The sequence below is a fragment of the Rhinolophus ferrumequinum genome, chromosome 5 (assembly GCF_004115265.2).
Source record: "Rhinolophus ferrumequinum isolate MPI-CBG mRhiFer1 chromosome 5, mRhiFer1_v1.p, whole genome shotgun sequence".
In the NCBI taxonomy this organism is placed as follows: domain Eukaryota; kingdom Metazoa; phylum Chordata; class Mammalia; order Chiroptera; family Rhinolophidae; genus Rhinolophus; species Rhinolophus ferrumequinum.
In genome coordinates, this window is record NC_046288.1 from 28567410 (window position 1) to 28595202 (window position 27793).

Sequence of the window (27793 nt, forward strand, 5' to 3'; positions counted from 1 at the left end):
ATTCATTTTCTCTGGGGACTCAGTGCTTTTCTTTTTTAATTGGCATAGGGTTATCATATAATAAAGCTATTAATCTGTCTTTACAGCAATACAAAGTTATAAGAAAATAATTCCTCACCTAAATGGGATATAATTATAAGATTAGACTATGGAAGATTAGTCCATGGGAGCTACTGAAATTGAATAATTGGCTTTAACTGTTCTTTATCAAAAATCTGAGACTGTTAGAATACAACACTCTCTGAATATGCATTGGATGTTGCAACTCTATTCTAAATAGTTAATGTAATGTGTAGTATAAACTAAATAGTATTAGAGCAATGTGATCACTCCTATTAAAAATATCCAACATATTTTTCTAACTTCTCTATAATAATTATGCATTTTGGTCCTGAAGTATGACTATAAATTCTCAAATAATGTTCAATAAAAATAAATAAAACTAAATATGCCTAAATAAAACTTAGTATTTAGACATTATGAAAATTCAATAGTACGTTTAAAACAAGGATATAATTACAGTTCCAGCTTACATTATTTAAACAATATTTCTAGAATAACAATCCAGAGGCAATCTCACCCCTCCAATCTCTCACAGCACTAGGCTTACATCACATACTACCTTGTATTTTAATATTCTGCATGCATCTTTTCTTTTCTACCTGACTATAAGCTCCTTGAGGGAAAAGACTGTGGCTAATTCACCTTTGGATCTACTACAGTATGCAGCATTCTGCTACAGTTAGTAAGCAGTTAACACTTGTTGAATGACAAAATATATTAAAATTCACATTCAAAAATGAATTCTGTGAGGGCGAAGCAGAACATAACATTTTTATCCACATCTTTTTTATTCATAAAATTGTATTTTCTGAAATATTGTAAAGGTTTTCAAATGTGTAAGGTAACTTTTAGCACTTTGACAATGTTTAGTTAGAAATGCCACTTTACTAAAAATTTGTATTTTTCTTAACCTAATGACACGTACTTTCTGCAAAGAAATTGTATGTCACCATTAATTTTAGCAACATATCAAAAGGTCAGCTCCCAACAACCTATATTTGAAGGTATCATAATACTAACTCTGAACCTACCATATGTAACGTCTGAAAACTTAAATCTTGAATTATTCTAAGGTTATAAGACAGTCTTTTCATACTTCTAGCTCTAGTAATACTTCTAAAGACAAATTTGACTAATTCTTCCCTTATTACCACTCTCTTCCTCAAATATTAATACTTTAATCTGTGCTTTTGGTTTCTTTCATTCACCCAGCAAAACACACTCTCTGTAACAGGTCTGAAACGCATTCACATTGTAAAGGCAAAGGACTGATAACAGCTGACTGTGAAAGCCTGCTGTGGGAGCACTGTCCGATTTCTGTGCCAGATTTACTAGTGTAATCTCCCTGAGCCTGTTTCCACGTGTGTAAAATAAAAGTATGTAGGTGGAATTAATGAGTCCTAAAATCCATTCCAACTCAGGTTATCTCCCTTAGAGATGTTTGCAGTCTTACACATCATTCACTCTATTTTATGTAGCACCTGAGACAGACATTCTCATGCGGGAGACCCTGCTCGCTGCTGAGTCCAAGAAGTCTTGCTGTGCCCAGAGAGAGTGGCAGTACCCTGAGAGCCCTGGCTGTGTCCAGGATACTGCATCCACCTCCAGGCTCCTCGCACAGGGACCCTCGCAGAAGACACTTGTCGCGTAGATTGTGAGGCGAGACGCTGCAGGGGTGGAGTGTGGGGACAGAGCCCCAGAGAGCAGTTTCCAGGCTCTCGGCCTCACGTGGAAAGGTGCTGGCTCAGCTGGTAAATGGCCATCAACTGTGATTGGATGGCCATCAGCTGTGGCTAGTTGGCCGTCAGCTGTAACCAGTGAGCCATTGGCCACTAATATAACTGCCGTGGCTAGGCTAGCAGAAAATGGGGACTAGCAAGAAGATGGTGGCTGGCAAGCGCGGACTGCAGTTAGGACAGCGGGTTGCAGAGTGAGGCTCCTGCTTCCTGTGTCTCCAACCCAGCCTCCAGCGAGAATATAGTGGTATCACTCCCCTATCTATGGCTCTGGGGATGTTCCTTTTTGGCCTCACCATGTCCTGCGTTCTTATGTGGGGAGCGGGACCAGAGACTCCACAGGCCACCCTGCTCGACAGACATATAATCATATACTGTAATTTCAATACTTATTCATTAAACAAATCTTGATTCAACACAAACTCTGTGCCAGACACTGTACTGGATGCTTGCAATTCAGTGTTTGTAGAGATCTACTAGGTGATAAGAGAAGAACTGAGAAAAACACAACTAAAGGAGTTAAAGAAGAGACCAAAGAGGTGATGCTTAAGTTGTCTCTTCAACACAGAAGTTTTCCAAGGTCAGGAGGTAGTACTACACCCTATCTAAGTAAGAAGGATGGCACCTATAAAGAGAGTGATGTAAAAGCCATGTTAAGTGTTCTCAGCAGATGAAGGCTGGGTTAACACTAGACAAAAGGCCCACAGCACTTACTCCAGTTATAATTTGGCATGTTTTCAATGATTACCTGGTTGGTCCCCTGCTAGACCACTAGTTCCACGAGTACAGGACTGTTTTTGCCCATTGTACTCCCAAAGCCTAACACGCTGCCTCGTGCATAAATGTTGAAGAATAAATGAATGAAGGGTACAGCCTTGACAGTTCAATGTGTCACTGCCAAAGTATCTTTAAGAATGAATCTTTTCCACTAACAGGAAGAAAAATCCTGGGGCCTTCTGCAGCCAACTTTTGAGTTCCTCGGAAAGAGGCAAATCCCCGTGGAGTCACCGAGCCCAGAGTGCAGGCATCTGGACAAGGGTTAACACACCCGCCCTGAGGCCCGGTCTGCGCTCTCGCCAGGATTCTCCAGTCCAGCGGCACCGCAGCGCCTCAGGCTACGGTGCCCAGAAAAAGTATTCGGACATTGGGGAGAGAAAAAAACAACCTGATTAACTTCCACACTGATAAGCGGAGACTATAAAACAATTCCAGTAAACAGGGAAATCTTACACACCTGCATTGCACTCCAAGTCGGAGACGCCCGGTTCGTGCGCAGTACAGCTCACTGCACAGCCCCGGGGCCTCTCCTAGGAGTAGAGGCAGAGCGCCCTCTACTGGTCCCGGAGACCTCGCCCCGCGGTTCCCTAACGATGCTGCCCCCACCCCCGCCACGCCCAGGCTCGCGAAAGTAAGAACGGAAGTTTCCCCAAAGGGCTCTACGGAACTGAGCTTCCTATACCTGTGGTTCCTACACGGAAAGATTTTAATTCACTGGAATAGATTGACGTTGAAGGGCAAAGCGGAAAAAGCAGTAGCTGTTAACGTGACTAGCCCTGCGTGACCGAGCGGAAGTCGTGGCTCGTACGCCACACGAAGAGCATCCTGGGGGCCGGAAGGAGGTAGAAATTCCTGCCGGCGACCGGAGCGCCGGCATATTCGCGTGTTAGGAGGTCGCGTGGCTGTTTCCAGAGGCCTGTTGCTGGAACGCGTGGCTCGTGCGCAGAGGGCCGAGGTGGCAGAAAGCCCGAACCTGAGACCACGAGCAATGGTGGGGAGATCCCGGCGGCGCGGAGCGGCCAAGTGGGCAGCCGTGCGAGCTAAGGCAGGTGGCGGCCCAGCGGACGAAAAGGAAGACGATTTAGAATTGCCACCCTCACCAGGGGACTCCAGCTACTACCAAGATAAGGTAGATGATTTCCATGAGGCCCGATCTCGAGCCGCCTTGGCTAAGGGCTGGAGCGAACTAGAGAGTGGGGACGAGGAGGAGGATGGCGAGGAGGAGGAGGAGGAGGTGCTAGCCCTAGATGTTGCTGATGAGGACGACGAAGATGGAGAGAGTGCGGGGGATGAGGAGGATGACGATGACGATGGTGGCAGCTCCGTGCAGAGTGAAGTTGAGGCCTCTGTGGATCCCAGTTTGTCGTGGGGTCAGAGGAAAAAACTTTACTATGACACGGACTATGGTTCCAAGTCCCGAGGCCGGAAGAGTCACGAAGTAGAGGAGGAGGAAAAAGAGGAAGAGGAGGAGGCACAACTCATTCAGCGGCGCCTAGCCCAAGCCCTGCAAGAAGATGATTTTGGGGTCACCTGGGTGGAGGCCTTTGCAAAACCAGTACCTCAGGTAGATGAGGCTGAGACACGGGTCGTGAAGGATTTGGCGAAAGTTTCGGTGAAAGAGAAGTTGAAGATGCTGAGGAAAGAATCCCCAGAGCTCTTGGAGCTGATTGAAGACCTGAAAGTTAAATTGACAGAGGTGAAGGATGAGCTGGAGCCATTGTTACAGTTGGTGGAGCAAGGGGTCATTCCACCTGGAAAAGGAAGCCAATACCTGAGGACCAAGTACAACCTCTATTTGAATTACTGCTCCAACATCAGTTTTTATTTGATCCTGAAAGCTAGGAGAGTCCCTGCACATGGACATCCTGTCATAGAAAGGCTTGTTACCTACCGAACTTTGATCAACAAGCTGTCAGTTGTGGATCAGAAGTTGTCCTCTGAGATTCGTCATCTACTCACATTTAAAGATGATGCTGGAAAGAAAGAATTGAATCCAAAAGCAAAATTCACCAAGGCCAAGCCAAAATCTGTTTCAGGGATTGTTGCTGCTGCTGCCTCGGCTGTTACAGATCTTTCTGATTCCGATTTTGATGAAGAAGCTGCACTGCAATATTATAAAGAAATCGAAGACAGGCATAAGTTAAAGAGAAAGAAAGAAGAAAGTAGTACTGAAGAACAGGCTCTTGAAGATCAAAATGCAAAGAGAGCCATTACCTATCAGATTGCTAAAAACAGGGGACTTACACCCAGGAGAAAGAAGATTGATCGCAATCCCAGAGTAAAACACCGGGAGAAGTTCAGAAGAGCCAAAATTCGCAGGAGAGGCCAGGTTCGTGAAGTTCGTAGAGAAGAGCAACGTTATAGTGGTGAACTATCTGGCATTCGTGCAGGAGTTAAAAAGAGCATTAAGCTTAAGTAAAGTTTTTCCTTTTTTTTTTTTTTTTTTGGTAATGATTGTAGATCAATAAATTTTAATTTTTAACTGGTGAAGTGATTGTGTTAATGTATAACACCTAATCTTAAATTTTAAAAATTCTTGTCAACAGGAAAATTTGTTTGTCTTGTTGTCCAATTTATCCTTCAATTTTTGCAGGTGCATGGGACAAAGATGGTGTTGAAAAAAGTTCTCTAATATTCTGTCAAGTAGTAGCCTAGAAACTTTCAGATAGTTGTGGAGCAACTGTCAAACTTAGAACAGTTTTATAATTTTTCACGTAAAGTGAAGAGAATGCACCTTTGGCGGTCATCTTATTTGCAAGATAGCCTATAAAATAGTCTGGCATTATTTCATTTACCTAAGTATAATTCTTGAGCAGGATACTTATTAATAAATAGGTTTAATGTTAACTTTAGGATTTTGTACACTGTATGTAGTAAAAGCTTAGGAATGAAGAGGAACTTTGGTTAAAAGTATACATATGCCTTTATTACATTGTGAATATTTTCTAATAGTCGCTAATGTGGTAAATAGGTAAAAATTCCATTTCCCGTTCTGTACTGCTAACTTGCAGTGGTTGCTGTTTGTACACTCCATTTGCTGAAAATTTGGTGTGATTCTAGTAGGTAAGTGACAACTTCAGGTGATAACAAAGTTACATTTTTCTTAAGTTGCTCTGGTCTTTACAGTAGGAGACATATTGAGATGGTAAACTTCAAAATATTTAGGATGATGCCAGGGAAGGAAATGAGAGGACTAGTGACGGAAAGCAAAAAATATATCTTTAACATGTCACTGTTTATTCATTAAACATTGTGCTGACTGCTATAGATGCAGAGATGATTAATGGTTATTTATTAAATATTTGCCATGTACTAGATATGTATCACCTCATTTAATCTTTACAAAAACTTTGTGAGGTGGTACTGTTCTAAATAAAGAGGGAGGTTAGAAATAAAAACACCTACAGAGTGCTAAGGTACTTCTGTAAGCACTTTGTACTTCCTTTTTCCTCACAATAGCTCATGTGGTAAATTCTATTATCCATATTTTAAAGATATGGAAACTGACAAAGAGAAATAACTCTCAAGGTCATAGCTATTACTTGGCCTTTCTGGCTTTAGAGTCCTATACTTCCTTTTATGATATTGTATATAAAATACAGGTTTTGGAGTTAACTTACTAGTATCATTTTCAGTTAATTACTGCAGACTCATTTTCTTCATCTGTATGGTATAATTACACCTATCTTGAAAAAGAGATACAATGGTTAAGAGCTGTGAGATCACAGGAAGTATATATACTGATGATTCCTGGCACAGAGCTCCTTTAAAACCCTTGTAAATTCCTAAGTAATAAGAGCACTAGGAGCATCTTTTGTTATAATGAGGTCACTCTGCATGGGGTCTGAATGGCTTCTGGATGGGAACTGGTCATCAGAAAGACCAAACCACGCATAGAAGCTTGGAATTTATAGCCCCACTCCCAATCTCCAGAAAGGGGCCAGGGGCTAGAAACTGAGTTAATGATTGATTATGCCTGTCTAAGGAAGTCTTCATAAAATTCCAATAGTATGGGGTTTAGAAGTTTCCAGGTTGAAAACATACCAGGAGAGTAATGCATCCCAACTCCACCCGGAGAAGCTCCTGCACTCAGGACCCTCCCAGACAAAGTGCTATGTACCATGTTTCCCCGAAAATAAGACCTAGCTGGACAATCAGCTCTAATGCAGCTTTTGGAGCAAAAATTAATATAAGACCCGGTTTTATGTTATATAAGACCAGGTCTTAGAGCTGATTGTCTGGCTAGGTCTTATTTTCGGGAAAACACCGTATTTCTTTCTGACTGTTCATCTATATCCTTTAGCAAACTGCTAAACATAAGCAAGTGATTGCATAAGTTCTGTAAGCAAAATAATCGCACCCGAGGAGGGGGTCATGGGGACCTAGGATTTTAAAGCTGATCAGTCAGAGAAGCACAGGTGACAACTTGGACTATCTCCAGATAGATAATTGAGTTGAATTGTAGGACACCCAGATGATGTCACAGAATTGTTTGGTGGGGGAAACCCCAAACACATCTGGTATCAGAAAGTATTGTGAGTTGTAGTAGTAGTGTAAGTGTAAAGGAGAAACACAGGTGGAAAACAGGTTTTCTAATTCAAGGGCAGACTGGAGACTAACCAGGTTCCTAACCCAGCTCCATCACTTATTACCTAACTTTGGGCAAGTTACTTTATCTCTCTGTTCCTTAGTCTTTTCATCAAAACTAGAGATAGTAGTAGTACCTACTTCATAGAATTATGAGAATTAAGTCAATTAATATATGTAAAGCACTTAGAACAATGCCTGTTATACAGTAATCACCTAAAAAGTATTGACTTTCTACAAGGTTTTGAGAATTGACATTTGGCATATAGATGCTCAATAAATTGTAGCTAATGGTATAGGGATTCCTATTCATTACAGAAACATAGAAAATAAAGTGTAGTCATATATGTAAAAATGCATGAGAAATTAATATCCTAAGTTTGGAAGGAGGAGAGCATTGGGTAAGACCATGAAGAGATAGAAAATCTGGGACAGGACAAAAAGCAAGGAAATGAATAGAAGTTGAAAGTATTTGTGTTCTATGTCAAATCCCTGACATCTGTATATAAAGTGGTGAGGAAAAAAATGTTTTAAAGGAAGAAAAACCTTTTAGGAAAGTGGAAAAAAATGAAGTCTTATATATTCCTATGGATATATCAAACATTCCTTCAGAGAACTCACAACACTAAATATTAATTCCTTCTGGAATAGCCAGGATATATATGGCGCTATCCTATTTTATAAATGTAAAAAGTGGCATTATCTGGTGTAAATTAGTAGCAAAAGAAGTAACAAATCGTTGGATTTAATATTTACATTGTAATCCAAATTTTATATTTCTTAAACATTTAAAGAGCACCGAGATGTGCTGAATACTATCCTAGCACATGAATAATAAATTGTTAACTACTCAAGGTGATCATTTTTCATAGAGACTCACTTTTTGAACTCCAGAGAGTCTCATGGACCAGAGTTCCAATAGATTATACTGGCTATCAGGGATCAATACAAAGCAACAACCTGTTAGTTTTGTTAGCATGTTAAGCTACAGGCAGCTATTGAAAACATAAAAAATAGCAAACTAGTGAACCAGTGACTTACTCTGTCACTAACCAGCTGACTGACTTTGGGCTAGTCAATTTCTCTAAGCCACAGTTTCTTACCTATATTCTTATCTATGAAGGAGTTAAATAAAATAAACATTCATTTAATTTTTGTGTAGAAATTTAATTGCTTATCAACTTCTACAACTACCTTAATGGTCAAAGCTTCTGGCAAACTGGAAAATAATTTTTGTGATTTTAAAAGATAAAAATTAGCTTAGGTAACTTCAATAACTTCACATACCTGACAAAAAATATTTGATTTATCTGAGGAATGGCTGGAGTTGCTTATTTTTCCTTGCTGGTTGTATGAAGTAAAAGCATTTTAATAAAGTAATATGACTTTATATTACTTTAAAGTTCACATTACCAAAATAATTCATGAAAGGTGAAAATCAGTATAATTTAGATCTCAGGGATCACAATGATGAACATGTACCACTGTCTGAATAGTAGGTGATACCAAAAAAAAAAAAAAAATCATGTACGATTCAAGAAGAGTTCCAAATCATTCAAAATGCGTATTGCTTCAGGTAATAAATCAGATTTTAAAAATTGTTTTAGATACTGATTCTTTTAATTTGCTATTGAAAGTTGAAACAGTACAGAAAATTTAACACCACCCAAATCAACAAATGTTAACGTGTTTTTGCTTAGTGTATTTTCTCATATCAAAGTTTGTATTTTAATATACTTGACTTAAGCCATGTATTTCAGATGTTTTCTTGATTCAGCTATTCGTTTTTGAAAACGATTTTTTTTCACATTTGCTGCAAAGTGAACCTTTAAATTACAGTAAATATTAAGAATCAACATTTTTTAAACTGCAAAAAAAAACCTAGAATAAACTAGTAAAATTGTTCTGCCTTAAAAGAAACAATATAGGATAGTAATTAGGAACTTAAACTCTGGAGCCAGACTGAGTTTAAATCCACTTCACCACTTATGTTGTGTCTACTTAACTTTTTTCTATGTTCAATTTCCTCACATTGAATAACGCATGACTGTTATAGCCATTTAAATAGTTAAGCCATATAATACACATTTAGAACAGCACCTGGCAGGTAGTGCTTAGTATTAGTTACTACTAATCCATTTTTTAAAAAAACTAAACATTTGAAAGAGTTCATTTTCTCCTTGGCTTTTTCATAATGGTTCTTAAACCAGAACATCTAAGGATCAGTTACTTGTGCCCTCTACAGTTTCTGATTTAACTGGCCTGATTTTGACCCAGGGATGTGTATTTTTAACAGGTGCCTCAGATGATACCATTAGATGGTCTATAGAACATACTTTGGAAACACTGCTCTGGGCACATTGAATTTTAGGTTTCTCTTAGCTAATAAAAGACATATGAATGAAATTAATTACAAGAATGAAATATGATGTGGTATCACCATGGAACTACAAAACCTTGAGGGTAGCCCCATCAGAATAGTTGAAAGCAATGGACCTTCCCACCTCCGCCAAAAAAAGAACAGGCCTAATCGCTCCATTTTACATACCACATCAGTGGGTTCCTAGACTCTGAAACCAAGAAGAGTCCTTGGACTTCAGGAAACCTTACTCTAGGGGACTGACTGTTCCTTTTACCCAACTTAAGCATTGCTTTGTTAATATGTATACTAGGTAATGATGATCTTACCGTGGGTGGGAGAGGGGATTGATTACTCAAAAGTAAGTAGGTGACTGAAGAGAATTTTATTAGCACCTAGAATTTTTTAATATTAAGTGAGCTCTTTTAGACATGCATTTCTAACTATATCATGTTTGAACATACAAAAAAAGGAAAATTAAGCCAAGTAAATAAGTTTATTTCTTAAATTTCATAATCCAATTTTTCTGAATCACTGAATCTATCCAGGGTCCCTGATGGCCACAGAAATAAGGACTTTTGATAGGATTTTAGAAAGAAAAAAGGAGTTTTTAATAAAAATGGGATGGTTGAGAACTACTAGAATAAAGCAGTTATGCATTGTAAAAACTCAAAGATGTCAACTCGGGGAGTAGACACTTTGGTAGAAGAAATAGACACATTACAGTAAGCGCCATTACTGTTTAGTTAGGATGCAATAGGATCTCAAAAGAGGCATGTACCTCTCCACAGAAGGAGGGCAGAGATCTGTTTGAGTGGAATCTTGGGAGAAGAATAGGTGTGGCAATATGAATAAGGCCAAACCTTCAAGTTACCCAAAGGGGACAAGAGTGTGAGGAAGGTAGAAGATGATACTGGAAAGGAATTGTGGGGAGGGGTTAGATCATTAAAGACCTTAAGGAGCTTAGATTATATCCCAGATATGGAGAAGGTAATCAAAGTGTTTAAGAATCAGTGTGACATAATAAGAGCATCTTTTAGAAAAGCAAATTACTTTAGCTTCTGTAGAGCAATGAAGTTGGAATAGATGAAAAACAGGCAGGAAACCCAGCTAGGAGTCCTTTGCAGTAATACAGGCAAGAAAAGATGAAGATTTCAGTTAAAGCAGAACAAATTAAGGGATGAATTTGTGAGACATTTAGAAGAGCATCTGAAAAAATGCCTGGGATTTAGAACAAACTGTTATCATAGAAGGTCGGCAAAAGCAAACCACCAAATAATTTCAGCAACACAAATATTAAAAGTCTAAAAGACTTTTAATAAGCTCTTCTAGGATAGGAATTCTACTTCTCCACCGTTATACAAAGTGAAAACAAATTTGCTGTTAGCAGATCTTCATTAAAAAGAATATCAAAATAGTCTCTCAAAATGATTTGTTTTCTACTATAAAGTTAACATATTCACTATAAATTACTTGCAAATACACAAAAGTGGAAAAATGGAAAAATACATCCATATTTCCACCACCCAAAGAAAACTGCCATTGTTTGACCTGGACTGAATACATTGCTTAAAATAAATACCTTTCTTAAAGGTGCATTGTACTCTGAAGAGCATTACGTTAAAAATAGTGCTATTTTTTCTTAGCGTATTATACATACAATAAACACGGAAAGGAGGTATATATTGTATAAGTATTTTTGTAATTTTGAAAATCTAAGTCAATAACAGACATCAAAATGTAGTAATTCAAAAGTAAAGAACAGCGGACTTATAGGAGAGCTTTCACATGGAGGCTTTATGTTAACTAATTAGTATAAGTAAATTCCTGCATTTATTAAAATCAGAAGTTTAACATGAATTAATTGCCTGGTTTTCAAGTAAGACTTTTCCCAAATACTGCACTATGAAAAACAAATGCTTAATAAATCCATTATTACAGAATCATAAAACCCATATACTATACTGAAAAAAGTATCAACCCTCCCAAAGCGGTATCTTTTCTCTGATCACAGCTCTAAGAAGCTTATGTTAAAAGTATATCCTGACTTTGATCTTTAAAAAGTTTTGTAATATATTTTAAGTGTCCATCCTTAAGATCAGTTTCTAAAAACCAAACATGGATAAGTAAATGCAGGTAAAGTTGAAAAGTACCTCTTGCTTTATTTTACAAGAAAATTAATAGAGCTTGATTCTTACAGTGCTTGGATTTTGTCACTTTAAAAGAGTGTAAGATGATACCCTGTGCATTTTCAAGGAGCAACATGTTTAGGCTTGTTTTCATAATCTTGGCTTCCCTAGATGTGTGCAGCAGCTGAATCAGCCCTTTATGTCACTAGAGCTTATGCAGAGCTGTGATTATATTGATCCAACAGCCAAAAGCATAAGAAACTAGGAACTTGGAGTACCATCCACTTTTAAAGAAACTGCTCATAATAGCCTTGCCTGTACAATTTAAAGGACTCATATTTCAGCTGATTTTCTACATTCATTACACTGCCACTTAATTAATGACAAAGCACAAATAGAACTGTTTTTCAAAAGTACAAAGACATAAAAAACCAATACACTGTAAGATTCCAAGCATGTCAGTATTCCTAATACCTATAGATATCCTGGCTAACTAGAAAGGAGAACACTAGCAATTTACAGAGTAGATAGTGTTTCATGCGTTAACTTGGTGACTCCCTTGGCTGCTTATTAGCCTTTCTAAAGAGTGATTTGTGAGGACTCTGCTTTTTTTCCTTCTACCCTACAATGCCGTAAGTGTATATGCTTGTCAAATTCTTTACTGGAACATTGCAAAATATCTCCGTGTAGGAACCTGACAAAAATATAATGATACTTTGAAACTTCCGCCAAGAAAAACTAGGCAAAAGATCCAGTTAAGGATGTGTGTTAAAACCATATAATACAGGGTTGGGAGTGTGCTGGGGGAAAAGGTAAAGGGATTAAGTACAAATGGGCAGTTACAAAAGTCACGGGAATGTAAAGTACAGCATAGGGAATATAATCTAATATTGTAATTAGTATTCATGGTGTCAGGTGGGTACTAGACTTAAAGGGGATCACCTCCTAAGTTATATAAATGTCTAACGACTATGTTGTACACCTAAAACTAATATATTGAATCTCAACTGTAACTGAAAAGTGAAAAAAAATTTAAAGTGAGAAAACTGATGCAGATAACAAGCTTTTAGAACAAACTGTGGATTTTGTGTCAGGTTCCAATAACTGAAATCTGTCTTTACCTGTACGTAACTTATCTGGGGGCTAAAATAAAATGTCAACAGTTCTCTACAGAATATATATATATGTCATCTGGAATCTTATAGTTTTTTCTTTTCAAGGTATTATACAGTTTGCAAATACTAAAAGGCAAATATGTTTTCTTATACTCACTCTCACCAAAACTGAAATGAAAAGGCCCATCAGACTTCCAAAATTCTAAAGATATGATGAAAAGGCTCCCCCCAATTTTGTTTTTATTATCATAAGTTATATGCTGTTCTGTCAAAATGGTAAAATATAGCTAATAATTATTTTACCCTATGCCAGACCCTGTTTTAAAGGCTTTATTTATATTTTTTATTTAACCCTCACAACATCTCTATGAATAACTAATAAAATCACTTTTACAGAATAGGAATCCAGGTTCAGAGGACAAATAACTTACTGAAGTAGGCAGTAGCCTAGGATCTACAGGTTAGGGAAATGCCAGAAAGTGAAAAGCTATTAAGAAATGTTTTGATTGCTTGAAGTTAGCTTCTTGTAAACATCTCCCTTTTAAATGCTTCTTGTTTAAAAGATTTGGTGGAATATTAGAAGTCTCATGGCAATTTCTTGTGGTAATTTCAAGAGTGATTTTCGGAGAATAATATCAATAATAAAAAGGTTTACTTTTCCTTTCAGAGAAGTATAACTTCCTCTACAGAGGGAAACCAACAGACCAGAGAAGGAGGAAAAAGCAGGTGGGCAAAGTGTTACACAACAGTGATTTTAAATTATGAGTTAACATGGATTCTATGCCAGCATTTTGCAACCGGAACACAAAGCTAATCAGGAAATACGGTGGCACGTTCATGGAAGCAGCATAAAGAATAAAGATAGCAACAAGAAACTGTTTTTAATAGAGAAAGAAATGTTTGCTTACGGGAATTACTGGATCAGTAATCATTGATTCAAATATTCAAAATAGAGCAGCAGCGGCCAATTACTAGCGAGACACAGGCAGTATGAAAGTGAAAACTGTCGACCCGTAATAGACGCTTGTCACATGAATTCTAAACTATTTGGTTTAAAATGCATTCATTCGAACCCGGAACACCAGATTTCTATACAGTGCACATGACAGGGAACAAAAGAGGTGGAGGGAGGAAGTGACCCACCTCTAGTATTTCACGTAAAAAAGCTCCTGAATCAAAACCGTGAATCAACGGTTAAAGTTCTAGTGTGTGAAAGGCAAATGGTACAGTTAATACCGGAGGGGAGGGGGGGAGCGGGGTCCTTTTTAAAATAGCTTTTGCCTCTTATTCAACGCAGATCTTTGTGCCTCCGTGCTATCGATAAAGTTAGGCGGTTACACACAAAACGCCGCTAGATATTTCGCCAGGTCTCCCACCTTTCAAGTATCAGGGGGGCGAACACACCTGACCGCTGAAGAGGGTCAGGTCCGGGGCGGGTAAGGACCAGGCACAGGGCGCCGTCTCCTCCCGGGGTCCGCAGGGAGACCGGCGCCTCGGGAGGGAAACGAACGACGGGAAGAGGAGGACACCGCCCCCTGGGGGAGCCGCGCCGCTAGCTGGAGGCCGGGGCGGGAGGGGCAGACGGGAGGAGGCTGCCGGTAAGGAGGCCGAGCCGTCGGGCGGGGCCGGCCCCCAGCTGGCTCGGACGCCGGCGGGGCGGGCTGTAGACTGAGCGGCGGAGCCCAGACGCCCGCCCGTGGCCAAGGAGAAAGGTGGCGGCGGCGGCGCGGATCGGACGGGGCAGCGGCTCCCCGCAGTGACCCTCTGCTCCCCCGCCCGGACCTGGGTGCCAGTCGGAGGCGGCGGTATATAAAGAAGCCAGCATGGCTGAGACTTCGCCGCCGCCCACCTCCGTCACCGAAAGTTGCCACGAGGAGCCGGCGAGTGGCGGAGAGCATCGGCTGGATGAGCCGCGCCGCGCTCCGGCCGGGGTCGCGGACCGAGAGAGTGAGGCCGAGCTGCCTCTGGCCTCTCCCGGCGGGCAGTCGGAGCCAGACTCGCCGGTGGCCGCCCCCTTCTTCCTGCTCTACCCGGGTGATGGAGGCGTGGGTTTCGCAGCGCGCCCGCCGCCGCAGCAGCAACAGCGCGCCTGGAGGACCCCGCCGTCGCCGGGCTCCCCGCTGCCCTTCCTGCTGCTGAGCTACCCGAGCGGCGGCGGCGGCAAGCACCGTGAGTGGCGGCAGGGAAGGGGGAACCCCGGGGGGAAGGGCCGGCCCGGGCCCGCGGGGCGCAGGGGGCGGCGACGGTTCGGGCGCCGGATTATTTACCTCCGAGTCTCCCCAGGCCGCGGGCTTCCGCCCGGCCTGGCCTCTTCTCCTCTCTGGGCCGGGCGCTCACGTGCTCGCCGGGTCCCAGACCCGGTCCCCGGCTGGGGGAAGCCTTTCCCGGAGTAGTCGAGGAGGGGGCGGCTCCCAGAGACCCGGCAGACCCGCTGGCCCGCCTTCTCCCGGCTCCGGGCGCCGCGGCAGCCAAGTAGGTGTGGCTGCTGCGCCGCCGCCGCCAGGGCGGCCTCAGTTGTACCACTGAATTTTTTAGGAGCGTTCACTCCATACCCATAAATATTACAAATCCGTCCCCCGGAATGGGAAGAGAAATCAGGAACGGTGCGCGAGATGACAAGAAGGGAATGGGTGGCTTTGAAGGGCACCACCCAGGATTATATCGTTTGGCAGGAAGAGGCCTTCACCTTTTGAAACCAGTGTCACTGGAGCCCTGTGAATGTAGCTGACCCCACTGTGTGCTCTATCAGTCACCAAATGTTTATTGATCCATGTAATGAGCCGGGCCCGATAGAGTAGACACTGTGTATAAAAGACTGTTAGAGGGATGTTAAATCTGGTTTAAAAAGATCTTACACTATGAAAATGTGACTGAAGATACAAGGCATGATATAAATGCCAAACACTTTGCTGTATGAGTTCTGTAAATGGAGAGAAACTTGCCTAGGGTGATGAGGGAACCTCTCTCTCTTCCTTTCTCTCCCTCCCTCTCTCTTTTCACCCCCAAAGATTTTAACAGCTCTGCACTGCCAAGAAACTCTGACTTTGCCTTTTCTGCTCTGTGATCCATCCGCCAGGAAAAGATTAATGTTTAGTTGAATATTTCCTATGTGCATCTACTGTGATTATCATAGTTAATCCTCCCGTCTCTGTGAGCCATAAATACAATGCTACTTTTTCAGATGAGGAGCTGAAGATCAGTATGATTAAGTGATTTGTCCAAAGTAACAGAGTAAGAGAAGAAATGAAGTTGACCCAGATTCCTTGGCTACCAATCTCATGCTTTTTAAGCAAACCCCAGACATCCAAAACTGTGGTGGATGGTTCCTGCTAGATTAGGGTCCATTGCATTCAGGGACGTGTAGTCCAGTGTCACCTTTATTACTTTATTTCTTACTGTTTATTACTTGTAATAATTACTTATCTAGAAGGAGGGCCAACACTGACCATTGACTAAGAGTCTAAGTAAAACTGTAATTTGGGTGTTGCAGTGGTCAGCCCGAATCTCCAGGTGGGAGTATCAAATCAGGACAGAAATTAGTCCTTTTATAAGCAGAGTAAGTAAAGATAAAAATATTCTCAATACTGTTTTTTTTATTTTCTAAGGAATCTGCTTTCTACTTTAAGCACAGCATCTTTTTTATTTCTGTGTAATCTGTTTATTAACCACATCACCATAGAATGAAGACAGTTCTATCAATTCTTCATAACTGTAACGGTTGTGGTACAAGGTTTGATGTAGGAAAAATGTTCAGCTGTTGGCCAGTATCTGTTGTGGGGATTAATCTGAATTTCAGTTAATTATATTTGATTACTTCCTTTTAGTAAGGGGTGACACTTTTTTAAAGTAACGTTAGAAAACTAGAGCCTAGGCATGATCGAGATCAGGAATGGAAGACTTAAAGCTAAAATTTCATAAGTGTGAAATCTTAGTCTCTACAACAGTAGCAAATGTATATAACATAATTTGTTAGCGCAGAGTTCTAATAGTTCCTGATGGGTTAATTTCTGAAATAGTTTATTGGTGTGTAAGAGCTCAGAAATATTACTGAGAAAATGCATGTGTCCCACTCCACTGTTTTTAAGACCAGTTACTGAGAACATTTCATATTAGTAAAAGATCACTGGTACATATTTTCTTCAGATATAAAGTGGACTTAAAATAGTTCTTGTTTTAGACTGTGAGTTTTTATTTTTACCTGCTTTTTAAATATGTACTTTATAACCCGTGCATGCTTGGAAAAAGGAATGCTCTGTTTATTAATAAAAATGCTTTCTTGTTGCTGCCCTGCAGAGTCAGTGTAATGTGACGTACCTGGATATCAGAACCCTGGGTGTCCTGACTGTCTATTTGAGACTAAACAGTTTCTAAAAGACCTCTCATTTCAATTACAGGACAGTAAATGTACTCAGCCTCTCCACCTGATGAATATTTACTTCATCAATACCTCATTTTTAACTCTCACTAATGTATTTGCCAAAAGTGCATAATATATGATAACTTTGAGAGATGGTATATTAAGGCAGTATTATCTTTTTTATTTCAGACTCTGTACTCAGATTTTTAGTTAATCTTTACATTTGAGTTCAGAAGCTTTGGTTTAAATGACACTGATGAAGAGAGCAAAATGTGTGCTGAAAAGGTAGCCTAAACTTTTTCAGGGTTTGTAATGTGTGCTGTGTCAGTGTAAAGTCCTGCAGGATATAATGTCCATATAACGTGCTTCAATGCAATATAAAAGAAAGGTTTCTGATGTGCCCTACTGGGTAATGTTCCTTTCTGAAGCTTTTGAGGGCTGGTAACCTCATAAAGTTTTGTGCTTCTAACTTTTAAATCTTATAAACGTTTCTACCATGCTATTTTGTTCATTGATTTATAAAAATTGCAAGTAACACATGGATCTATTCTCATTTTTAGATATTTTATAATACACAAGTACATTGAGTACAAAGTGAATTTTCCTCTCTGTGGGCCCCCAACTCCCCCATCACCACCACCATTTATTAGCAAAAAACACCACCTTTGAGTTCAGTGAGTTTTCCTTCAGAACTTTTGCATACGTTCACAGACATGTTGATGGTTATTTAATAGGGCCTTTTTCCCTTTGGGAAAAAGACAACTTTTTAATATAATTCATGTAGAGAAGTGCCGCATTTACAATATTGTGATTCACAAATCTGTTAGCCTTCCAGCTCTTTTCCAACTGTGTTGAGAATGCAAAGAGCTACTTTCTGATCCATTAAATGCTGTTTTGTCAAATGGCAGATAAAAGGGTCCATAAAAACAGAAAAACTCCTCAGAAACTTAGCATCTTCAGACAGTGTGTAATTGTAGATTAGTGACTACCAGAGTATAGGAGTGTAGCCCTTAAGAGTATCAAAATGCAGGTGGGTTCTTTCCACACTCATCTGAAATGACCTGGGACATCCTGAGCTTCTGAGGTACAGGGAGCTGGGTCATACCCCCATTTTCTGCCTTATGACTTATCAGCCTGTTTGCTGCTTGCCAGATGATTTGGCTTTTATCACCACTCTGCCTAAACTATCACAGTTTGTCTTTCCAGCCAATTTCTCCTTTCTCTTCTGCCTCCTTTCTTTTGTATTTACCTACCCGTCTAGCCTGGTCTTTATCAGAAAGTCAGATACACTTCTGAGTGACAAAGCAACAATTTCAGAATGTTAGATGTGATCTTTGTCTTTGACTTAGGTTTGGCTGCTCCCGTCTTGATAACCATAATCTCATCTTTTTTTTCTTTTAACTTTTATTTATTTTAAGTATGTTCTACCAGGACCCATCATCTTCAAGTCAAGTAGTTGTTTCAGTCTAGTTGTGGAGGGTACAGCTCACAGTGGCCCTTGTGGGATCGAACCACCAACCTTGTTGTTAAGAGTACCACGTTCTAACCAACTGAGCTAACCAGCCACCCCCATAATCTCATTTTTTATAGACATGAGTTTTCTTATTTCTGATCTTCGCTTCATTCTGTATGCTAGAGGATCCTATAAAGCTCTTCTTTAGGTAATAAAAGTTTTGCTGTAGTTATATAACCCAAACAGTTATGAATAAAGAATGTGACTAGTAAGATAATAATAGTATTTAGTGACTACCATTATAAGATATTTTTATGTGCCAGGCAGAGAGCTAAAAATTTCACATATATCATTACTTACAAATTTTTTTGTGATATTTATAAGAGGTATTTCTTAAAATTTCCAATAGATTGAAGAGCCAATACATAAAAGTACTCACTTAATAATGAAAGCTGAAAATAAAAAATGGGGAGGAGGAAGAGCCCATATAGACTTCATCTAAGTAGATGGATGCAACATATGTTTTTCATAAGACTATTTAGTGTCTCTAGAGTGACTTATCTAAATTATTATATAATTCAAAACAATCTGATAGGATAACCTTGGATTTGGAAGATTATATTCTGGACATACAGGTCCTATGGTTTTAGGAAAGGTCTTATCTCAAATTGAGCATACATCAAAATCGCCTGAAGGTCTTGTTAACCGATGTCTGGCCCTATCCCCAGAGGTGTCTCTTTTTGTTTTGTTTGTTGTTTTTATTGCAGTATAATTGACATATAACATTATATTAATTTCAGGTGTACAACGTAAATATTATGATTCAATATTTGTGTATATTGCAATTTTTTAAAACTGAAGGACAGATAATGAATTCATATTCCTGAATAGTCTGACTCCAAAGCTCATGTTCTAAGTATGTGCTTCCTAAACAAAGGCCTTAAAGAAACCAGTTTGGGTCAAGAGGGCAGTAAAGTTGCTGTGTGGGAGAGAGAGCACAAGAAAGATGGCAAAAACAGCTTTTCAGACTGAAAGACTGGTATTTACCTCAAAACATACTCACCTGACTATTCTGTCTTGCATCTTTTCCCTTTTTGTTTGACTTTTAACAGAAATCTGTGTGTTAAAGAGGTAGAATTTTATGAAGAAGCTAAGAGAACATATTTTTCTAGTGTAGGTTATAGGTAGTAAAAAGTCTAGGTGGATGATGAGAGTGTGGCAGAATTAACTGAATGAAATAATGCTATTTCCTTGTTGGCCAGTGTTTTTGAAAATTCCTTAAATAATTAAAAGAGTTGCCTAAAAAATAGGCTTCCTCTTTATCATTGCACTATAGGTAATCTGTAGCCATCATAAATAAAACTAGAATCTCATTTTAATGAATTTTGCAGGACGTCACAATGCTTATATTTCTACCTAAACGTTATTAACATCAAAACTTCTTACTATGGTGCAAAGTGGTTCAAATGTGAACTTTGAAATTTAAAGCTTTATTTTGGGAAGTTAGTAGTGCAGCATATGCATTAAAGAATCGGCTTGAAATTATGTGAAAGGAACTGCTTTTAGTTACAAAGCAGTGGTATTTGAGGGTAGCTATCAATATGGCCATGGCCTGTACTGTAGCTATATTTGAATAATTATGAAAAGTTCACAGTCTTCCTGAAACATATCAAGAGTTGAGAGCTGCTGGCCAACATGATATTCCTTTTCACAGAGCCCATCTTAGTGATTGTCTGGTTCTATAGTTACTCCATACCAAATGGACATGACACTCAGCATGTCAGAGAGAGTGGCGTGGAGGGGTGGGCGGAGGAGGAAAAGTTTGAATGAAAGCTCATAATCATGGGAGAGGAGAAATGGCAGGCTGTGATAGCAGGAAGCGTAGAAAGCAGAAGTTGTTTCAGCATGTTGGCTTTTAGAATGTGGTTCATCTAACTTTAGCATCTGTTTAGGGACTCTCCACAGACATCTGTCTACTTCCCTTGCCTTTTTATGAACTTAGGAACTCTGGTCTCCTGATGTGATTGCTGGTAAAATTCTGACCTCAACTCTTCTTTCCTCAAGGCCGAGAGATACGCCAGCATACATACCCTTTGCTTGGATCTCCTTTTTACTTTCCTCTGCCGCAGTCCCATGGCATTCATCGTTACTGACTTTTGTTTCATGTGATGATAAAGGTTTTGCTTTTCGGTTTTTCTTTACAGAACTCTCAAAGGCAGAAGCACTTATAAATATGACAATGCTCACATTTACTGACTACTTACTTTGTGCCAAGCACCGTGCTAAGCATTTTACTTGCATTGCTTCATTTAACTCGGAAGTAGCTAATAGTGTTATCCCCATTTTGTCAGTGAAGAAACAGGCATGGAAACAAGCAATTTGCCAAGGTTACTGAGCTTCTTGTGGTGGTCTAGGATTCACTGTGGGCGTCTGACTGCAGAGTCCACATGCTCTCTCAGCCTTCTTCACTGTCTCCCATAACTGGAATCATGTCCTTAACTATAAATTAATCCTTCACAGGCAGCAGCAAGCCCTTCTAGTTCCTTGTCCTCTCAGTAAAGCCACATTTGTTATGAATGAATGATTCACAAGTCACCAATTTGATAGAGAAAATACATATGTAAATGACACTGAATAGCCATCTGTGTGACAAGGACTTAGGAATTTCTAAAACATCTGTAATTGTCTTTTTCTAGTCTATTGCCTTGTTCTTTCTTCAAACCCCTAGTATCTAGCACATAGTAGATATCCTCTACCTGTTAGATAAATGATTCTGTTAAGCACAAATGAATAAAGCCTGTTTGTTGGGGCATAAAAATGTAACTTAGTTTTATAGAACTTGGGGGTTTTGTGGTTAAAGTGAAACAGGAAGGCAGAAATATACCAATGCAAAAATATGGAGTACTTTAGAGTAACATCTAAGAGTATACCAACAAGTATCTATTGAGAGTCTAGTATTTGGTAGATATTGTGTTAAGCAGATATATAATCGTGTGCAAAGCAGGCCAAGTTCTTCTCATGGAGCTTATGACCTTTGTGAAGCAATTTATTTAGTTTCATTTTATAGTGAGTAAACTGGACGAGGGGATAAATTTCCCAAGGTCATTAATAAGTCTTTGGTAGCTTAACATCTGTAAATCATCGCCTACTGCCATTTAGCCATGAAATCAGTTTTAGTTATTAAGGTAGGAGTTATTTCTAGTCTTATTCTGGTTAATTTTAACAAGTAAAAAAGATTATGCATTATGTAATACTCTTGGTGATGTTTGTTTCTAACAAAATAACAACTCAGGTCCTTAGGTATAATCATTTTATAGTACGAGGTCTGACATTAAGTACACGACTTCATCTAGAAAAAGTGCTACATACGTCATTACTGAATATCAGTACAGTCACCTTTGAAGTACTCCCCTTGGGAAGCTATGCACTGATGCCACCACCTAGTCCACCCTTCAAAGCAATTTTGGAACTCGTTCTGGAATGGTCATCAGAGCTGTCATCATAGTACCCTTGATGTCCTGAATGTCATCAAAATGTCTTCATTTCAATATTTCCTTTCTCTTTGGGTAAAGAAAGCAGTCATTGGGTCCCAGATCAGGTGAGTAGGGAGAGTGTTCCAATGCACCAGTTATTTGTTTACTGGCTAAAAACTCCCTCACAGACAGTGCCATGTGAGCTGGTGCATTGTCATAATGCAAGAGCCATGAATTGTTGGGGAAAAGTTCAGGTCGTTTTCATCTAACTTTTTCATGCAGCCTTTTCAGCACTTTTAAATAGTAAACTTGGTTAACTATTTGTCCAGCTGGTACAAATTCGTAATGAATAATCCCTCTGATATCAAAAAAGCTTAGCAACATCGCTGCAATAAGATTGCAAATTTAATTGTCAGACCTCGACTGCTATACAAAGTAGTACTGAGTCTGCCGAATATATAAACCTAAAATTAAAGAAATATCAGCATCAGGGGTAAGCATAATAGATCCGGTAAGTAGGGAAGTGAAAGGGAGGGAAGACTGGAATATGTGAAAAAAATCATAATCGTTCCATTGAATAATCTTCTAATTTAGCAAAACATCTGGGCTGTCCACCAATGTTATCATGACAATAATTTATCAAGGAGACCCTTTTGTGGTAACAGCAACTACTGAAGCAGAGGTGGAAGTGGGGGGGGCGAAGATGAGGTGTTTTTTTTTTCTTTTTAAATTTTAAAACCATGATCCAGGAAGCCTTGGGAAACAGAACTTGTGAAACTTACAAACTGATTTAGTTGCACAAGTTGACAGACTTTAAGAAGCATCATTATGTGCAAAATAGGAGACATCTAACTATAAAAGAAATACCCTCAAACTTGTTAGGCATCCCTGCAAGAAATTACTTCTGAAAAGTATCTAAATAATATCATTTAAAATGAAAAAATTAGAAATAACCCAAATGCTCACCACCATGAAAATGGATCAGAATATTGTTTATACATGCAATGGAATATTACCTTATAATAATAGCAGCCAATATAGCTACACACTACAATGTGGATGAATCTTAGAAAACACAATATTGAGTGGAAAGTTTAGAAGGTTATAAACAGCATGAAACCCTTTCTATAAAGTTAAAAAAAAAATTAAAGCTAAATCTATTGTTTAGTCATCTGTATATTTGTAATATTTTTAAATTAAGGTAACAATTTATACCAAATTCAGAAGTGGTTGCACAGCAGGAAAGATCCATGCTGGGTTCTGTTTCTCAGAAGATGCCCACTTACTTTTTAAAAACCTTATCTAAATGTGTAAGGGTGACTAAGTGGAATACATGGTTTGTGAAGCATTAAGGTATAAAGTGTGAAAGCTTTCTTCAAATCCTAAATTTTTTGAAATTCATATTTAGGAAATTTCATGAGGACCTTTCCTGTGTTTTTTTGTTTGTTTCTTTTTATTTTCCCTGAGGAAAACGTAATCATTGGTATGGAGTATTGATGTTGCAATGCATAGAAGAAAACATGGACTTTGGGACATCTAGACATAAACAGCTTGGAATCGCGATCTGCCACTTGCTAATTAGGTGGTCTTCAGCCAGTCACTTGGTTTACCTTTGGTTTGCGTGTATGTGAAGAGGGGATATTAAGTATCTACTATGCAGGATTCTTGTGAGGATTTGCTATGGTATTTATAAAGCATATAACAGAAAATAGAAATTCAATAAATAATAGCTACCTTAAGTAATAATTTTTCCTCATTGTGTAATAGGAACATTGGGCATAACAAATCAGTCTGTCTTATAATAGTAACTGAGTACATATTCTTTACAAGGAGTGTAACTTCTAACTTTGAAACGTAAATCTCATTTGCTTTGAATCAATCATAATGTGGAAAATTCGGAGGTGTAAGCAGCTAGAACACAGTATTAGTTAGATCATCATCTTGGATTTGAACTTCACATAAGCCTACTAATTCTGTTTTAGGGTCACAGAGTGTACCCCAGCCCTTCTCACCACTATCTTACAAATATATACCTTTATTCACAAGTGGGTTCAAATGAAAAAATAGTTCAGTACATTTTATATGTTTATGAGAAAAAATGAGAATTTGAGCAAAAAAGTTCAAGGTTTGTATGTCTTACTGATGACTTAGTATAATATTACCTTTATATTCTAAGCTAATATGTTTACTTAGTAAAAACCCACATGTAAAAACAGCACTAAGCAATATTTAGAATTATTTTATTAGTCTTCTGCAAGTATTGCTTGTTTTCATAGTAAATTTATTGATTGTGAGCAATGAGTAACTGTTCGTGCTGAAGAGTCAAGGGTGTTTACTTGTAAACAGGTATAACTAGGTAATGGAAGTACAGGTTTTCCTGCCTACCCACAGATCTTATTTCTGAAATGGATGCTAATACCTCCTCAAACTGGTATACCTGGGAAACTCAAGGGTAACCAGTGCAGGAAGGTTTTTCTCTTCTTGGCAAAAGTTTTAGTTGCTTTGGGCTGCCCTCCCTGTGTCCTCTAACTGGAGAGAGGACCTCTGGAAGGAAGGTTAACCGAGTTTCTCTGCTTATTAACCTAGACATTCTTGTGCTGGTATGTTGTAATCAACCCGAACCTCCTGTTCAGGGTTAGTAAATGCTTATTGGTTGGTTGGTGGAAACATTGTTTGTCATGGTTTGTGTGACAGGCTGAATTGGCGTATTGGTGGACCCCAGGTAATCCCAGAGCATTCAGGTTTGTTCATATATTCGCTATTCTATTTTTTAAGAATGTGTCAGTGACCTAGACACAGATGTACAGAGAGCCAGGACTGTGTGGCTTTGTAGTTCCAGGAGCTATTCGATGTAAGTTTAACTTAAAAGTTTTAATGACTACTTACTATGTTTTGAAGTATTTCCTGGCTTAAAATGAAACTGTAAGCTATCCCCTTTAAACTTTAATGTATAAGACGGAAATATGTCTAGCTAGAAAGGAATCAAGCTGTAGTTAAACGTGAAAGTGTTTAATGAAGGCTTGTATTCAGTATTTGGATATGCCAACCCCGCTTCCTGGAAAAAGTGATCCTGTCTAACTGCTGCATGCCCAGTGCGTGGATTGCTGCCTGGCACGTGGAGTACTCTCTGAACATTTACTGAATGGATGAATGAATGAATGAATGAATGACTAACAAATAACTCTGGGTCCAGATGTAAGATAATGTTGGAACATAGTTAAATAGAACTGAAGAAACCTGGACTGTTTTATTTTCCTTAGTAACTTCCTGATCTTTTTCCTAATTTTAAATATGCACATACTTATATGCATTGTTACATTGTGCTAGTTTGCCTTCCTCTAACAATATGAAAAATGCCTTATTTACCTACAGAATCTGGTTCTTTGAGCTCAGTCTCAAATTAGGATTAAGCATTTATGAAATTTTAATAAACTCAGGGATAATTTTTTTTAGTTTTCAGTAATTAGTAAATCTAGGTATCCCTCTGATAAGAAACCCCTAAAACAAAATAAATCATCTTGGGATGTATTTCTTGAAGTTTATGTTCCTCCTTAAAACCAAACGCTTAAATAGAACACTTGTTTTCAATAGTCCAAAACATTTTCAAAGAAATCTTTATTATCCCTATCTCCTTGTTATTTATGTAGCTCAGAAAGCAAGTACCTAACTTTCTGCTACCAAGGTATAAATGCCTCACTGGATAATGTAGATGTAGGTGGATGGGTGGGTGAGTTGGAGGGTTGGTTGAAGAGAATATGATAATGTGCCCTTCAGGATGTTCCAGCATGGGAGAGTTTTTAAAATATAACAGTTTTATCTTCTGATTAGAAACATAATACATATTGAATGCAAAAACTTGGTAAATACAGCAACATCGAAAAGAGTGGAGTTGCTATTAATTAGAAAGGAATTTACTTTTTTAAAAAATATTAAATTTATTGGGGTAACATTGGTTGATAAAATTATATTTGTTTCAAGTATGTACTTGTAAATACATCATCTGTATATTGCATTGTGTGTTCACCACTCGAAGTCAGATCTCCTTACATCACCATATTTTTGACCCCCTTTACTCTCTCCGATCTTCCTCCCTTACCCCTTCTCTTCTGGTAAACACTAAACTGTTGTCTGTGTCTGTGAGTTTTGTTTGTTTGTTGCTTTCAGTTTTATATTCCACACACGAGTAAAGTCATATAGTTCTCGACTTTTTCTGTCTGACTTACTTCGCTTAGCATGATATTCTCAAGATCCATCCATGCTGTCACAAATGGCAGTATTTCATCTTTTCTTATGGCTGAGTATATGTATACCACATATATATATGTGCCACATCTTCTTTATCCAATCATCGATTGAAGTACACTTTGGTTGTTTCCATGTCTTGGCTATCATGAATAATGCTGCAATGAACATAGGGGTACATATACCTTTATGAATAAATGTTTTCAAGTTTTGCAGGTAGACACCCAGAAGGAAAATTGCTGGGTCATATGGTAACTCTAGTCTTAATTTTTCAAGGAAGCTCCATATTGTTTCCCATAGTGGCTGTACCAATTTACACTTCCACCAGCAGTGTAATGAGAGTTCCTTTTTCTCCACAACCTCTCCAATACATATTATTACTTGTCTTGTTGATAATAGCCACTCTAACAGGTGTGAGGTGGTATCTCGTTGTGGTTTTGATTTGCATTTCCTTATTAGCTAGTGATGTTGAGCAATTTTTCATATATCTGTTGGCCATTTGTGTGTCTTCTTGGGAGAAGTATCTGTTCAGGTCCTCTGCCCATTTTTTAATTGAATTGTTTGTTTCTTTGTTGTTGACCTGTATGAGTTCTTTGTATATTTTGGATATTAGCCCCTATTGAAGGTGGTGTTTGCAAATATATTCTCCCATTCGAGTGGTTGCCTTTTTTTTTTGTTGATGGTTTCTTTTGCTGTGCAGAAGCTTTCTGGATTGATACAATGCCATTCATTTATTTTTGCTTTTACTTTCCTTGCCTTTGAGGTCAAAGTCATAAAATCCTCTCTAAGACAAAGTTCGTAAGTTTGGTACCTATGTTTTCTTCTATATAGTTTATTGTTTTAGGTCTTACATTTAGGTGCTTGATCCATTTTGAGTTAATTTTTGTGTATGGTGATAAATAGCAGTCTCATTTCATACTTTTGCATGTGGCTTTCCAGTTTTCCCAGCACCATTTATTGAACAGGCTTTCTTTTCTCCATTGTATGTTTATGGCTCCTTTGTTGAAAATTATTTGCCCAAACAAATGTGGGTTTATTTCTGGGCTCTCAATTCTGTTCCATTGCTCTGTGTGTCTGTTTTTACTTTTTTAACTTCAAGTTTTTTTTCCTTGCATTTCTGTCCAGTCTAAAAAATTTAGGTCTTTGTACCTTTGAGAAGGAAATTATACATGTCTGAGAATATGACATTTAAATTGAAAAATCTGCTTTAGCTTTTCTTAAATCACCACTTTTAGTAAAGAATATTAATTGGCATGTAAGGATAAAAGATAGAGGTGAATTATGTGCTTGTTGAATTAATCTAACTGCCTCTTTTACCATCTTTGCTATGGAGTATTACCCAGTGTTAATTGTCCTCCCGTTATCCAGCCCTTTTACCCAAAGTGAGGGGAATTGATGAGGATCTGTGCGTTGTGTTATGTCTGATCACAGTTTGACTAGCACAGTCTGGAAGTGGGTTGTGCAGGATGAGAGCGAGCAGCCTAATTGCTTCCCCTGCATCA

General features: G+C 38.8%; 2 protein-coding genes across 3 annotated transcripts in view; both read left to right on the top strand.

Moving 5' to 3' along the window:
* The first annotated feature begins 3274 nt into the window (after nt 1-3274).
* On the top strand, nt 3275-5060 carry UTP3 (UTP3 small subunit processome component). Its single transcript, XM_033106718.1, has one exon. The coding sequence runs from the start codon at nt 3565-3567 to the stop codon at nt 4993-4995; it is 1431 nt and encodes a 476-aa protein (XP_032962609.1). The 5' UTR covers nt 3275-3564; the 3' UTR covers nt 4996-5060.
* A 9383-nt stretch (nt 5061-14443) lies between these two features.
* Nucleotides 14444-27793, top strand: part of RUFY3 (RUN and FYVE domain containing 3) — a 68122-nt gene continuing 54772 nt past the window's right edge. For both annotated transcript variants that reach the window (XM_033106711.1, XM_033106714.1), the window contains exon 1: nt 14444-14935. In XM_033106711.1, coding sequence (XP_032962602.1) covers nt 14590-14935 — 346 coding nt within the window. In that variant the 5' untranslated portion in view covers nt 14444-14589. The remainder of the gene's footprint in view (nt 14936-27793) is intronic.